The sequence below is a fragment of the Arachis duranensis genome, chromosome 8, assembly GCF_000817695.3.
Source record: "Arachis duranensis cultivar V14167 chromosome 8, aradu.V14167.gnm2.J7QH, whole genome shotgun sequence".
In the NCBI taxonomy this organism is placed as follows: Eukaryota; Viridiplantae; Streptophyta; class Magnoliopsida; order Fabales; family Fabaceae; genus Arachis; species Arachis duranensis.
In genome coordinates this window covers 47,654,506-47,670,401 of record NC_029779.3, presented here as the reverse complement: position 1 = coordinate 47,670,401, position 15,896 = coordinate 47,654,506, and the positions used below count along the sequence as shown (strand labels likewise).

At 34.5% G+C, this 15,896-nt stretch overlaps 1 protein-coding gene, 1 long non-coding RNA gene and 1 other non-coding gene across 10 annotated transcripts in view; 2 read left to right on the top strand and 1 right to left on the bottom strand.

Moving 5' to 3' along the window:
- The first annotated feature begins 1,766 nt into the window (after positions 1 to 1,766).
- On the top strand, positions 1,767 to 1,838 carry TRNAQ-CUG (transfer RNA glutamine (anticodon CUG)). Its single transcript has one exon. It is a non-coding gene; the product is annotated as a tRNA-Gln (tRNA).
- A 19-nt stretch (positions 1,839 to 1,857) lies between these two features.
- On the top strand, positions 1,858 to 15,236 carry LOC107463394 (uncharacterized). 4 transcript variants are annotated; one of them, XR_002367019.2, is made up of 6 exons: positions 1,858 to 1,974; positions 2,465 to 2,554; positions 2,720 to 2,800; positions 2,949 to 3,055; positions 10,309 to 10,530; positions 15,128 to 15,236. It is a non-coding gene; the product is annotated as an uncharacterized LOC107463394 (long non-coding RNA). The 4 variants fall into 4 exon arrangements; XR_008002100.1 differs by lacking the exon at positions 15,128 to 15,236 and adding an exon at positions 11,064 to 11,175; XR_002367023.2 differs by lacking the exon at positions 15,128 to 15,236 and having other exon boundaries at positions 2,726 to 2,800; positions 10,309 to 10,719.
- LOC107463392 (cyclic nucleotide-gated ion channel 1) overlaps positions 2,545 to 15,896 on the bottom strand; it is a 30,432-nt gene continuing 17,080 nt past the window's right edge. For 3 of the 5 annotated variants that reach the window (XM_021129935.2, XM_021129940.2, XM_016082178.3), the window contains 21 exons: positions 15,231 to 15,365; positions 13,827 to 14,304; positions 12,622 to 12,834; positions 12,223 to 12,530; positions 12,008 to 12,119; positions 11,532 to 11,783; positions 10,943 to 11,340; positions 10,331 to 10,507; positions 9,310 to 9,802; positions 8,854 to 9,063; positions 8,458 to 8,762; positions 8,149 to 8,260; positions 7,556 to 7,807; positions 6,979 to 7,379; positions 5,938 to 6,472; positions 5,412 to 5,624; positions 5,023 to 5,327; positions 4,690 to 4,801; positions 4,208 to 4,459; positions 3,652 to 4,025; positions 2,545 to 2,892 (listed from right to left, as the gene is read on the bottom strand). In XM_021129935.2, coding sequence (XP_020985594.1) covers positions 2,658 to 2,892; positions 3,652 to 4,025; positions 4,208 to 4,459; positions 4,690 to 4,801; positions 5,023 to 5,327; positions 5,412 to 5,624; positions 5,938 to 6,472; positions 6,979 to 7,379; positions 7,556 to 7,807; positions 8,149 to 8,260; positions 8,458 to 8,762; positions 8,854 to 9,063; positions 9,310 to 9,802; positions 10,331 to 10,507; positions 10,943 to 11,340; positions 11,532 to 11,783; positions 12,008 to 12,119; positions 12,223 to 12,530; positions 12,622 to 12,834; positions 13,827 to 14,304; positions 15,231 to 15,365 — 5,872 coding nt within the window. In that variant the 3' untranslated portion in view covers positions 2,545 to 2,657. The remainder of the gene's footprint in view (positions 2,893 to 3,651; positions 4,026 to 4,207; positions 4,460 to 4,689; positions 4,802 to 5,022; positions 5,328 to 5,411; positions 5,625 to 5,937; positions 6,473 to 6,978; positions 7,380 to 7,555; positions 7,808 to 8,148; positions 8,261 to 8,457; positions 8,763 to 8,853; positions 9,064 to 9,309; positions 9,803 to 10,330; positions 10,508 to 10,942; positions 11,341 to 11,531; positions 11,784 to 12,007; positions 12,120 to 12,222; positions 12,531 to 12,621; positions 12,835 to 13,826; positions 14,305 to 15,230; positions 15,366 to 15,896) is intronic. The other 2 variants (XM_021129942.2, XM_021129943.2) reach the window with 2 other exon arrangements.

Below are 15,896 nucleotides of genomic sequence, written 5' to 3'. Positions count from 1 at the left end.
AAAAAAATATTTAAAATTTATTATTTTGTATTAAGAGTATTATTAAAAATATATTATTATTTTTTCTTAAAATAACATTTTCTTTTCTTTCGTTCAAATACTATGACAACAAAATTTTTTGTGTAATTGCTTCTACTCAATAAATATTATATTCATTTATTTTTATATTGTATGTAAAATAAATAATTAATGTTTAAAAAAGTTAATAAAAGAAAGAAGTATTTTTTTTACCAATTCTTAGATGAATATAAAGAGATTATGTCATTTGAACTATAATTCGTTGGCAAAGAAAGAAATACTCTTAATTATATATTAAATAGAATAATTATTTATTAGGCTCATTTTTATACAAATAAAAATTTTTCTTAGTTTTATATCTGTAATATTTTATACCAATTAGCTTTAGAATTTAATTATTTTTTGAATAAATTAATAAAAAAATAATACAAATAATTGTTTAAATATAACTGTATTTTAATTTTTCATTTTATTACGTACACGTTGAGGTTAATTTGAAATAAAAGATAATGGACTTGTTGTAACTGCCATGCATATTGTGCTTTGACTGCGTCGTCATTTGAGAATCACGTGCCTTCATGGAAACCGGGGTTCTCCTACAGAATCCGTTTTGCGTTTGGAGTTAGCTAACCAGCAGTGGCGACAGACATGCGTCTTCCTTTTCTATGGCAGCAATTTTTCGGACTTTGATGGTCATTTATGGTAGAAGTGGAATATGGTGGGTTCAAGAGCGTCAAAATCTATAGCTAGCTAAAATGATAGTGGAAGCACCTGCCATCAAACAAAACAGTGAAAATATTTGAAGACATCACATCGACAATAACAGAGTAACAGAGGAATTAGTCTTTTTGTTAGTGCTGGTTTGTTTGTTCAGCCCATGACAAAAAAAATAATAACAATAATAAATAAATTAAATTTACCTGATAACTTTTGATAGCAGATTAACTTTTAAGGAGTGCTGCACTCCCTACTTTATCTGGAGTGCACTAGCTTTCGCCATCATTTAAAGATAAAAAAAACATATTTTTTTGTTTACATCAAATAATAAGTTTAACATTTATAAAGCGAAAAAAACGACAATAATGAAGTACTATATATAGTCATATCGAGTTGGTTTTTGTTACCATGATATATATAATATGAATCCCGCTACAGAACTAATGGAATATTTGTACAATGTGTATAATAGACTATTTATTTGGCATAATATGAGTTAAAAAAATAAATATCCAAGGTAAAATACCACTAATTTCTCAAACACAATATACTCATACTATCCAAAATAACCATCCGGATACCAGGGATAATAAACATCTGATATCTTATTGAATCGAACATCCTTATATCCCCATTGTACACATTGTACAGATACTCTATTGACTCCCTATACTTCTTCATATAATATATGTTGTTTCAAAGGTTATAGTTTCATTAATCATCCATGTTTCTTTGACAATTAAGTATCACATCAAGCAATCCCCTTCCCAAATGCAACAAGATAAATAATTATAAAAATAAAATCATAAGCATAAATTTATACTAGTAATTAGTTGAATAAATACCAATACAATATCTAACCATTATTTCACTTGATAATCTAATTTTTAACTAAAATAAAATAATAATTCAGTTTCTATCACAAAAAAATATGAGTAAGAACTAATTTATTTGTGGTTGTGGGTTCGAAATTGAATTGTTAATTTTTAGTATACTTAAATTAAATAATATCTCAACTTAAAGTCATCTAAGGTCCCATGGTCTAGTGGTCAGGACATTGGACTCTGAATCCAGTAACCCGAGTTCAAATCTCGGTGGGACCTTTGTTTTTCATTATTATTATTTTGAGTTTTTTCAGCTCAACTCGATTGCTTCAACCTCTTAACTACGACAGTGATCAGTGCCAGTCTGCCAGAAGAAGAATGAGAACCACGTTGCTCATTGATCGATCTTCGTAAGGTTCGTTTCTCCATTCTCTACAAGTAACCGCAACTTCATCTGCATCTGATTTCAATTTCCTGCAGTCATAATTTTTTATTTACACGATTTAGATTCCCGAAATTTCAACAGATTCTGTGTGTGTGAGAGAGAGAGAGAGAGAGAGAGAGAGAGAGAGAGAGAGATCTAAAATTTATGTGATTGTTTCTGTAAATGAATATATTTTCGTCTTGATCATTGTAGAGGCTGCGATTTCGCGTATTGTACATTCTTAAGCTTGTTAGTATGGGAGTTCGAAAAAGTCTGAAATTCGTATCATAATAGCTGTTGCGCAATTTCGAAATAAAGAAGGTTGGCTTAGTCTTGTCAATCCGGCACAACAATTTTTTATGGCTAATTTGGACTTTTGTTGATTATACTATCTTTGCATATTTCTCTTAGTTTCAGAGAGTATCCAATTTCTGATATTTTTGTTGATTATACTATCTGTGCATATTTCTCTTGGTTTCAGAGAGAAAATTTAGACAAGAAATGAGTGTAGATTTTGAAGTTGAAAGTAAATGAGATGAATGTGAATGAACAAGTGGAACATAACATACAGGTCAGTTTTTTTGGCTTTACATCATCTTTTCATCCATAATACTCCAATGTTCTGAAGAATGCAATAGATTTTATCACGAGCATATGATATACATCACTTTGGTCTATGGCATCCTCTTGCGCTTGCCACTTCGTGTGGGTTGTAATGCTTTGCATGATAAGTTAGATACAGGTACTTTGGATGCAAAGCTTACTGAGGAGCTACACCATTGCTCGCTTCCAATAGCATGCAGCTCTTGTGCTTCATGTATGCTCTCTTTGCCTTCTTTTTTTCGGTGCTGACGCCAAGCTACTTGTATGAAACATGCAGCCCATGTCCTCCATTGCGGGGAAAAGAACCTGCATTAACAATGCTGAATAAGCTAATAAAACGTATTTGCTTTTTCTGTTTTCAGGTAAGATGGTGGTTATTCTATGATCTTATGATAATTCAAACATTCTCTCAAGCACATTTCTACATACAATTGCAGTTATCACTTATCAGTGATAACTCCTGTATCAGGTTGGTCCTCAAACACTTAAATTATCGCTATTAATACTATTTCTAATTTGTGGCTAACACACTTGAGGGAAAGTTGTGTCTGTATATTCACTATAAACAACCATATACAAGATGTATCACACATATATGATAAAACGATATGTAATCTAATCCTCTATAAGATAAACCACATCCACAGTTATCTTAGTTATCCTATAACAGATTCTAATCTAATACCATACATAATCACTCTACCGTTGGTCCAAGTGATTTGCCACTTATCTTATGAACTGGGGCCTTAGGCTTGAGTCTACCGAAAGAAATATTGAAATGAAATAAAGAAAATTAGTGTTCAAGACTCTTACTTTTCATACTAACCTGACCCAACCCTAATCAAATTAGCTAGAGTCTAATAGAATATGAATAATGGTGGTTTAGGCCCAAAAAATATATGATGGGATGACCTAACCAAATTCCTTCGAATCTAAACAAAAGTCTTAATTTTGGATAGTTACTGCACCAGGTATTCTATTCTCTAGACTTCTGTACTAGATTGTAATGACGAATTATCAACGAGATAAAAAAAAAAAGAAGGAAGACATATAGAGAAGCCTTGCCTGTAATAGTGACGGATCTTTTCGTTGTTTTTATTAAGGTCTTGAAATTGTGAAAAAACAAACTTCAAGTCATCAGCCATGAGAACAAAAGCTTCAACTTCTGTTATTGTTTCAATTGATCTTCTTGAAATGGGTAATTGATTTGAGGAGTTCGGATAAAAGGCCCACGTAATAAGCTCTTCTCCACAGAAGTCACCAGCCTTGAAGAAAACATTTGTTGTGGCACAAGCAAGTTGTCCGCGTATAATAAAGAGCATTTCATCAATCAGATCTCCTTTGCAAACAATTCTGCTGTTCTCTGTATAAAGGACTGGCTTTAATCTGGCACACATGGCATCCAGTAGATGTCTGTCCATGATCTCAAGGATTGGTACCTATAATAGTTTTGGTTCACTTTGAGAGTAAATTTTTATATATATTCATCTAATCAATGCTAAGTTTTAAAAACAAATCGGCATCTATCATCACTACACCGAAGACACAAAAGATATATTTAGTTGATGGGATACAAAATCAATATTTAAATTGAGCGAAGATGATTATGAATGGTACCCACTCTTCTAAGTAAATCCGAGCAGAGATGACGCTTTATGTCCATTCTGAGATCTTTAGGGAGACTGCCAATTATTCCTTCCTCCTCAACACCCCTATTTTGTTGCCACTTGTATTGTTCATACCTCCTAATTCTTTCCTTCAAAGTGTCTGGTAGCATGCGGTGGGACATCCAGCGCTCTATGTCTCTTCTTTTGAATTTCATCTCATCAAATCTTATCTCTTCGACTCTTAGGGATGTAGATTGTAGATATTTCTGTTTTAGTGTTCAACACAACCCATGAGCGCATTAGAATCTATCTCATTACCATTTTAATATTTACTCCATCACAAACATCATTTTACTGTCTCAACAACATAGGAAAAAGGGTAAAAAAAAGTGACTGATGAATTGCAATATCTGTGGCTACTTACGAGTGTTGTCAGTTACTTGCACAGATATATGCAAGAACTCTGTCATATATACTCCTAATAACCAAGAATTACCTGCATGATTCCTATAAGTGATGAGAACAGAATCAATCCCAATACGGCAATGAAGATAGCAAAGATATTCTCCCAAATGTAAGTACTGCATTGAAGGTTCTGCCCAAGAGAACTGCAAAATATGATAAACATTATGACTTCAGGAATGCTTTTAAGCTCAATCTTCAAATCATTCTATAAATGTATTGATTGTTAGGTATCATACAAATTGATGGATGTAAATCCATTAAAAATATTAAGAATGAAATACAGGCAAAGAAATCTATAAAATTTTCAATTCATAGAAAATGAATCTTGCTTGTGCAGTCAACTAAGATAAAAGTTGTTCTCCACCTTAGATTGCAGAAACCCCACCAGAAGCAGAAGAAGAACTTCTGAGGAAACTCTGTAACTGATTCAACCACGCGTGATTGTAAAGCTGTTGTAAAAATACCAAAATTGAAAACTGTTGAATCTGTACTATTATCAGGATCAACATGAGCGCATGTTGAAGTGTTCAAAAGTGATAGAACATCTTGCTTGTAGTGTTGTCCACAGCTAAGGTAGGATGCAGTGGAGTATTTATTATGCTTCAAGTGTGTCTGCCAACATCGAACCTCTGATTCTACTGAAAGTAGATACCAAAAAGCTCCAATTCCCTGGTATGCAGCATGTCCATGGCGGTCATAACATGGTAACTAGGAACATAGATGAGGTGATAACAAGCAATAAAGTTAACTTACATGACTTGCTAGCATGTAAATGAAAAGATTAAAGGCTGCTCCTGACCATGCTGTCTTGGTCATTATGCCATAAGTTCTGGTTACTTCTTTGAATAACAGATAGAGTCGCAAAACTCTTGGCACATACTGAACTATTATTGTGTACTTCAGCAAGTTCTTTGCCACGAATGGAACTGAGCAATTTGGGATTGGAATGATAGCTAAGGTGACCATCTAAGAAAACATTAGAATTGTAAAACTCCACCAAATTTTGTCTTTCACATCAAACTAAATTGAAATATTATTAGTGAGTGTGATGCATTCAACTTTGATGCCATGATACTTCTCATAGGAAAATATTTTGCTTCCAGTAACTTAGAGGAATGTTCTCCCCTCTTTTGTTTAGGATATAAAAATCATTTCATGTGGTTAGCTATATACCTAGAGGTTCTAACGATCCCTGGTTCAGATAAAATATGGATAATGATTCACCAAAAACAAATACATCTAAATTTAGAAAGACTCAATGAGCAGAAGAGACATATACCTGTGGAAGTGGAATAATTGATAGAATGTCAATGATGAAATGAGAACCTAAGTATCTCCTCACTATAGCACTAATGTTGCCAATCAGCATACCCGTTCTAAACACATTAGTAGAAGGAGGAATGAACTTGATTCCAAACTGAAATATCATGTGAAGAATGTAGAAAAGATCAAAGAATGTGCGAAGAACACATGCAGTAATCTTTAAGTTTCTATTCAAACTAAGGCATTTTAACTCTTCATTGATCACTGGGACATAAAAGAAAAGAGGGTCCACAAAGATTGCCATCACACATGTAACCACACAAATTTTGTTCCATTTACGAAATAGAGGCCCCTGTGGATCAAGAACTTTGATCCTAGAAGCAAAACTTTTTGTTGGTCCATCACTTGCAGGACTTGTCCCTGATTGAACTTGTCTTTCTTGAAATCCATCAATAGCAGAGTTATTCTTCTTAGCCCTCTTTTTCTGGTATCGACGCCAAGCTGCTTGTATGAAACATGCAGCCCATGTTCTCCATTGAAGGGAATAGAACCTGGAGAAACATTGTTGAATAAAGTTAGGAAGCATATTCACTTTCTTCAGTTTTCATATTTAAGATCAAACCTATTATGCCATCTTTAACATAGTTCTGCGTCCCCTTCTTACAACTACAATTTTGAATGATGACTGCTACGACTACTATAAGGAGGTTCATCAAATAGTTTCGGTCATCATGATTGATATTATTACTAAAGTTGTGCCTAACATGATTGAATATCCACAATAATGTTGATTCAAGAAATTCAGAAGTATTCCCTCTTCAATAAGGTTCGGGTTTGATTCGCGTGAATAGCAAAAATTATGCTGGAACTGCTAAACTGTAGTAAGCCTAGTATAATATAACCAAAGTACTCTTAGAATCTAAACATAAGTCTTAGTTTTGGATGATTTCTGCACCTGGTGTCCTATATGTGTTACTTGTGTAACACTTTTAAACAAGAATGTACTTATCAATGTCCAAGGTGAAAAAAAAAAGGGGAAAACACTGTTAAGCCTTGCCTGAAAGTATGCTGGAGATGTTTGCTGTTTATGAGATGTCTAAGTTGGGAAGCAACAGACTTCAAGTCCTCAGCCTTGATGGCGAAGGCTTCAACTTCAGATATGGTTTCTATTGTTCTAGTTGAAATGGGTAGATATGAGGAGGAGTTAGGATTCAAGGCCCATGTCAGGAGCTCTTCTCCACATAAGTCACCAGCCCTGAGCAAAGAGGAGTAGAAGAAACCAGGTCTTCCGCTATTTGTTGTGCAACTAGTCAGGTTTCCATGCTTAATGAAGAGTATTTCATCAACAGAATCTCCTTCACATACAATGCAGCTATTCTTGGTATAAAGAACTGGCTTTAGTTTATAACACAGAGCATGCAAGACCTGTCTATCTATTATGCTCTTAAATGTTGGTACCTGAAGCAATAACAATGTAAAAGTTTAATATGTAATTATACAATTATATAATAATCTTGCCATTAAAACTTGACTTTTATTGTAACTACCTAAAAAGTCACATAAAAATTTGATATGATTAGTTGATAGTATCACACTTTATTTTGGATTAGGAACATATTATGAATGATACTCACTCTTCTAATTAAATCCGAGCAAAGATGATACTTTATGTCCCTTCTGAGGTCTTTAGGGAGATTTAGTATTAATGCTTCCTCATCAACACCCCTATATTCTTGCCATTTGAATTGTTCATACCTTCTAATTCTTTCCTTCAAACAGTGAGGTAGCATACGGTAGGACATCCACCATTCTATGTCCCTCCATTTCATTTTCATCTGTTCAAATCTCATCTCCTCAACTCTTACAGTTGTAGATTGTAGATATTTCTGCAACAAAATTCAACACATGAATTCATTACTTGAGTGAGGCTCAAATAATGTAGTTTGGTTCTATTGGAAGGAGAGTGAACTTTGCCCATTTCTAAAGTCCAGAACTTTTTGCCATCTTGATCATCCATCAGAAACATCATCCAAGTTTCTCAACAACAAAAGTGAGGGAAAAGAAAGAAAAAGTTAAAAAAAATCATAGCAAAAGGCATACAAATAGCACTATCTATGGCTACTCACTATGGCCATGTACTGATATGATCACACAATATGTGCAAGACTATCATCATTTGTATAATTTCATGTCATGTTCACAATCCTATGTCCTAACCAAGAATTACCTCCATGTTTCCAATAAGTGATGCGAACAGAACCGATGCAAAGATGGCAATGTAGATAGCAAAAACATTCTCCCAAATATAAGTACTAGACAGGAGGTTTTGCCCTAGAGAACTGCAAAATAGTAGGACAAAAATTATTGCTTTAGGAATGCATTAATTGTATACATTTTTCAAAGGTGTCATAAAAACTAATGAATGATATATTTTAGTTTCGAATGAAATTAAGAAGATAAGGATATCTAACTTAAGTTCATGGAACATGAAATCTATCTGCATATGTAGGCAACAAAATAAAGGTAGTTCACCAACCTTAGATTGCACAATCCCCACCAAAAGCAAAAGAAGAACTTCTGAGGAAAATTTGTGGTTGAATCTACCACACGAGACTGTAAAGCTGGTGCAAAGATTCCAAAATTGAAAATTGTTGGATCGATGTTATTAGTATTACTGTAAGTGCAAGAAGTAGTGCTATTCAAAAGTAATAGAACATCGTGTTTGTAGTATTGTCCACAGCTAAGGTAGGATTCTGTAGAGAATTTAGTATGTTTCAACTGTGTATGCCAACACCGAAGCTCTGATTCTACCGAAAATAGATACCAGAAAGATCCAACTACCTGGTATGCAACATGTTCGTGGTGGTCATAAAACTTAGCATGATGACTACGAAAATATATAAGATGATAACAAGCAACAAACTCTGCTTACATGGCTTGCTAACATATAGAGAAAAAGATTATAAATAGCTCCAGCCCATGTCTGAGTCAATATCCCAGAAGTTCCTGTTACTTCTTTGAATAGTTGATAGGATCGGAGAAGTCTTGGCACATATTGAGCTATTATTGTGTACTTCAACAAGTTCTTTGCTACATATGGAACTGAGCAATTTGGGATTGGAATTACGGCTAAGATGACCACCTAAGAACACATTAAGATGTTAATATCATCTCGATACTACTGATGCCTTCTAGATAGCAAGTAACTTGTCATAGAAAAATAATTCACTATGAAGATAACTCAATAGGCACATAGTTCTGTTTGTTGGGTTAATTATATAGTTAGAGGCTCTAAACATTAATGAATCAGAAAAGTCCTAAATGTTTTATGCTACATAAAAAATACAAGCACTTCTGACTTGAAAAGGACTGAACTAGAGGCAAATACCTGTGGAAGTGGAATAATTGATAGAATATCAATAATGAAATCTGAACGCAAGTATTTCTTCACAGTGGTAGTAGTCTCATCAATCAGCTCATCCCTTCCCAACATACATGAAGAAGGTGCAATAAACCCTGCTCTAAACTGAATTATGATCCTAAGAATGTATAAAAGATCCAAGAGTGTGCGAAGAACACAAGCAGTGATCTTTAGTTTTTCATCCAACCTAAGGCATTTCTCTGTGTCATTGATCACTGGGAGGTAAAAGAAAAGAGGGTCCACATATATTGCCATCACACATGTGATTAGAAAAATTTTGTTCCATTTCTGAAATAGTGGCCCCTGTGGATCAATAACTTGGCTCCAAATAGTCAACTTTATGGTTGGTCCATCACTTGTTAGACTCAAACATGATTTAACTTTTCTTTTTAGAAATTTCTCACTAATGCAACCACTCTTCTCAGTTATTGCAGTTGACTCTAATCTCTGATCCTCAAACCTGCATAGAAATATCAACTCAGTAAGAAAGTAGCTTGAAATAGGACTCATCTATATGTTAGCATCAACTAGTTTCCATCAACAAATATCATAAGATCAAATATCTAAGAGGCCAATTCAGAATTCAACGTCTGTATACTGTTATCCAAAGTTAAGATGATATGATGATCAAAGCTCTGGATGTAATAATGGCGTCTATGGGCTACGGACAACCTACCCCATTGTCGCTGAATAGTTAATATTCTAGATGAACAAATCAGTTATGAAAGTGAACATAAGATCAGGAACTTGAACTACAAATAAAGCTGTTAATCTTGTCCTAAACTCATATTTGGCCTTCAATTTAAACTTTTAAACTGCTTGTAATTAACTATAGTCTTGTAGTAATCTTTGTAACATCAATCATAATTGAATTTTTTTTTATTTGGCAAATCAAATCATGCGGAAGAGCTTTTACTTTTTTTTTTTCTATGAGTGAAGGAAATAAATAATTGCCACTTCACGCAGTTGGAAAGCACTGGATGCAAACCTTGATACATATACAGATGTGGCAGAGCTTGGTGAAGATGCATGCCCATCCTGATTTGCAAAAGCATCTAGTTCTTCTGCTTCACAAGAGGCCCTCTCAGCCTTTTTTTGCAAGTATCGACGCCATGCTGCCTGTATCATACATGCAGCCCACGTCCTCCACTGCTGGGAGAAGAACCTGGAGACACATTGCTGAATAAGGTTTTGAATTCTATCTGCTTTTTTCTAATTTTCATGTTTAAGATGGAGTTACTTAGAAGATCCTTACCCTAATAACATGAGCAAGTAGGAATAATGACCTACAATAGGGTTGGTCGTTAAACGTATTTTTCATCACTATTGATAATGTTTCTATCTTATTTCGAATGCAATTGAATTATGTTGGTTTTGTACTCTTCCCCTTAATTAAGGTCTCGGGTTTAATACTCTTCAAATGCTGGTGGTGGTTTAAACAGACAATACACACACACATAGATGCACTTCAAAATCTAAACAAAGGTCATAATTTTGGATGACTTCTGCACCTTGTGTCCTATTCTCTAATACTAGACAAGAATATAAAGATGCATTATCAAGGAGAGGAAAAAGTAAAACATGTATTGTCAAGCCTTGCCTTAAAGTTTGCTCGAGTTGTTTGCTATTTATAAGATTTCGAAATTGAGATACAACAAACTTCAAGTCATCAGCCAATAGAGCAAATGCTTCAACTTCTGATATAGTGTCTACTGTTCTAGTTGAAATTGGTAATGGTAGATCTAAGGAGTTAGGACTCAAGGCCCATGTTAGAAGCTCTTCTCCACAAAAGTCACCAGCCGAGAGCAAGGATTTGACAGCACTAGATCTTCCATCATTTGTTGTGGTACTAGCAAGTTTTCCACTCATAACAAAGATCATTTCATCAATCAGATCTCCTTTGTAAACAATGTTGCTCTTCTCCGTGTAAAGGACTGGCTTCAGTCTATCACACATGCCATCCAACAACCTCTTGTCCACATTCTCAAGCATTGGCACCTGGTGTCATAAGAATATAAATGCTTAATTTATGCAAACGATATCCAGCCTTATGATTGTTGAAACAGTTATATTACTACTCCAGAAGGTTTAAAATATGTGATCTATTGATGGTAAAACATACATTATGCTGATACTTTTAATTAAAGATAATTTATAGATTGGATGAGATGATCATAGATGATATTCACTTTTTTAAGTAAGTGCAAGCAAAGATGACGCTTTATGTCCCTTCGGAGATCTTTGGGGAGGTTTGCAATTAAGTCTTCCTCCTCAAGACCCTTGTTTTCTTGCCATTTGTATTGTTCATATCTTTTAATTCTTTCCTTCAAGTTTTTTGGTAGCTTACGGTGGGATATCCACCGCTCTACATCCCTCCTCTTGAATTTAATCTCCTCAAATCTCATGTCTTGAACTTTTACAGTTGCGGAATGTAGATATTTCTGTTACAGTACAACCCATAAATCCATTACTTACAGGAAATTCAAAAACATTTCCTAATTGGTTTCTGTTTTCATTTTAGTGTTTTCTATTTCGGTATTATGTTTCGAAAAAACTGGAACAAGTGAAAACAGGAAATGGAAACAGAAACTAATTAGGCTTCTGGTATTGCACCGAATATGTGCAAGAGCCCTATCATGTATAAGATTTCCTAACCAAGAGTTACCTGTACGTTTGCTATAAGTGAACAGAACAGAACCAGCCCAAAGATGGCTATGATGATAGCAAAGATATTCTCCCAAATATAAGTACTACACAGGAGGGTTTGCCCAAGAGCACTGTAAAATATGACAAACAAATCAAGGATATTATAAAGTTTCAGGTAAAAAAAAAGATCAGTCTTGCATGTGTAGTCAAGAAAAGAAAAGATTGTTCACCAACATTAGATTGCGCAAACCCCACCAAAAGCAGAAGAAGAACTTCTGAGTGAAGTCTGTGGTTGATTCTACCACACGAGATTGTAGAGCTGGTGTAAATATTCCAAAGTCAAAAACTGTTGGATCTATGTTGTTTTCAGTATCAACGTAAGGGCAAGAAATAGAACTATTCAGCAGTGATAGAACATCTTGCTTATAGTATTGTCCACAGCTAAGGTAGGATTCGGTAGAGAAATTAGTATGTTTCAACTGTCCCTGCCAACAGCGAACCTTCGATTCTACTGACAATAAATACCATGAAGCTCCTATTACCTGGTATGCAACATGTTCTTGCTCATCATAAAACTGTTGATGATAAATAGGACCATTGATGAGTTGATAATGAGCAATAAAGTCAGCTTACATGACTTGCAACGATATAAAGAAGAAGATTATAAGCAGCTCCGAACCATGCTGTCTCAGTTAATGCCCCCCAAGTTTTTGTTTCTTCTTTGAATAACTGATAGAGTCGCAGAAGTCTTGGTACATACTGAGATATTACTGTGTACTTCAACAGATTCTTTACCATGTATGGAACTGAGCATCTTGGGATTGGAACAATAGCTAAGATGACCATCTGAGGAAAAATAAAATTAGGACTGTCAAAATTAACAGTGAACTCAATTGTTCTTCTCATCATAGAAAAGTATTGATGCCTTCTTTCTGGATATCACGGTACTTGTTGTAGGAAAATACTTTCATCTAAGGTTAACATAAAGGAATGTCTTCCATCCAGGATATAAAAATCATTTCATGGGGTTAACTATGTTTCAAGGGATTCTAACCATCAATGGTTCAGATAAACTCAAAATATTTTGCTAAACTAAAGTCTTTTATTTGTTTAATGATGGCCACTGTTGTCATAGCCATGAGTTGCTGCCACTAGTTAGGTAGTTACTGCAACAAAAGTTAACATAGTTCATTTCAGCAAGTTATGCAGGGTTATGATGATCACTTCTTATCATTACCCTGTCTTAACCATCTTGTATAAGTTTCTTTTGTAGATGCATGTTGTGTGTACAAGTTATTTTTCAGAAAATTGATTTCTGCACTAATAAATACCGTAACAGCCCCAATGAGATTACTGAGGTCAGAGGAGAATGGAATAGAAGTTTCTAAGAATCATAAAGGGAAGATTCCTCCCTTGCCTTTTTCATTACAGTAGCAAGAAGACAGGAGTAGTATGGGAAAAAGTGCAATTAGGAATATATTTGTAACAAACTTGCCACATGGGCCAGGGAATGAGGAAATCATGAGGAGAGTATTTGACTAACAGAATAGAGAGTGAGTGAGCAGATTTTGGAGTGAGTATTGGAATGGGCATCGAGAGAGGCTGGCTCTCTAATCACAACCCTATCATTTTCCCTTTTCTGTATTTCTGCATTATCCTATATTCAATAATAGTACAGGGGTGAGATCATCTCGATCCATCCTTCTGTTTCTTCTTCCTCTGTGTGTGTGTGGGTGCACTCTAATTCGTGCAGGTACCAGTTGTTACAAGTACACAACAAAGCAAGCATGCCTGAACTCTAAATTAAGAACAACATAACGAGTAAAAGATGCAGATACCTGTGGAAGTGGAATGATTGATAGAATGTCAATGACAAAATGTGAACTTAAGTATCTTTTGATTATAGCACCAGTGTCATCAACCAGCATACCCCTTACAAATACGCGAGAAGAAGGAGCAATAAACCCAGTTCTAAACTGAAAGATGATATGAAGAACATAGAAAAGATCAAAGAATGTGCGAAGAACACATGCAGTAATCTTTAGCTTTTTATCCAAGTTAAGGCATTTCCCCCTGTCATTGATCACTGGGATGTAAAAGAAAAGAGGGTCAACAGATATTGCCATCACACTTGTGATCACAAAAATTTTGTTCCATTTCTGAAGTAGTGATCCCTGTGGGTCAAGAACTTTGATCCTTGTAACCACCTTTTTTATTGGTCCATCACTTGATAGGCTTACTCTTGATTTATGTTTTCTATTGTGAAATCCAACATCAGTAGAATCATTTGATGATGTTGACCTCTCATCATCAAGCCTGAACAAAAATATAAATTCAGTGAAGACATTGATTGAACACTTGGTAGCATCAACTAGCTTTCATCATTAACAAAAATCATAAGATCAAATCTCCAAGATGACAGTTATGTGGCTGAGGACTCTGTTCTCCAAAGTGAAAATAATCGGATGATCAAAGCTCATTAATAGCGGCCATACATTGGAGTAGGCTAGGGTTTGTGTGGTAGGAAGATGTAACCCTTTGTTGTTACTTGTTAGTTAGTCTAAATGACATTTGAACAAATTTTCAGCAAACTTAGGAAGATCAAGAACTTGAACCACAAAATTAGCATTTTAAATAAAGGAAAATACTTTAACTGACAGTAACAGTGTGGCAATAACATCAATCATAACTGAATTATTAGTTGCACTAATTTGTGTCAATTTGTCATACATCAGAGAATACCATTTAGAAATAGGTAATTTTTTTATACTTTTAGGCAAATCATTAAAAGTAACTTTTATCCTTTTATTTAATTTTTTCATGAACTGCCCAAGTGAACTAAATGAACCATTTATTTTGGGGAAAATTGTATTCACCTCCCTGCAAGTTAGGCAATATTACAATTTACACATGACACTTCCATTTTTAAAAATATACATAACCTCCCATGAGATTTAAGTTATATAATACTCTAGCATTCTTGTATTTTATAAAATGTGATACTAACATCGAAAACATGATACAGACTTCCTCTAAAGATTTCATGTGTAAAGATCACATAATTTCAAGGAAGTTGGTGTAACTTAGCCTTTTATTATGTGATACAAGTAAATGGATGCATTTCCTGGTACTTTGACAGGAGATGAAATCCATTGGATGAATTGACAGGGGATGTAATCCATTGAATGAAAACTTGATGCATATACAGAAGAGAGCGAGTGGGGGGAGTACTTGATACATACCCATCCTTACTTGTAAAAGCTTGTATGCCACGTTCTGCTTCACGTAATGCCTTCTCAATCTTCTTTTTCTGGTACCGACGCCAAGCTACTTGTATGAAACATGCAGCCCATGTCCTCCATTGATGGGAATAGAACCTGGAGATAATTGCTGAATGTGGTTAGCATATTTTTGTTTTCTTATATTTTCATGCTTAAGATGGAGTTGGTTAAGATCTTTGCCATAATCTCATATTCCCCACACCATTTTTTTCTACATGCAAATGCAATTATGAATGATAGCTTCTACTATATGGTTCAAATGGTGTTTTTTGCTATTGATATTATTGATAACTTGTGTGTGAGTATTGACTCATTGGTGATTCAATTACATTGGATGTTGTTTCCTTTTAAGTAAGTTGCGGATTTGATTCGTTTGAACTTTAAAAAAAAATACAAAATCAAAATAAAAAAAAAAAACTAGCAATGGGAAGTCTTAATCACATTGCAAACCAACTCAACTCTAGCACCATATGAGAAGACTTTAAACGATGATCGTTGTTTAGACCAAATAATAATTGATAGGGTGTTTTAAGTTCTAACCAAATTACTACCAGAATCTAAATAAAAGTTGTAGTTTTGGATGATTTCATCACCAAGTTCCCTGTTTCAACACTTCTACACCAGAAT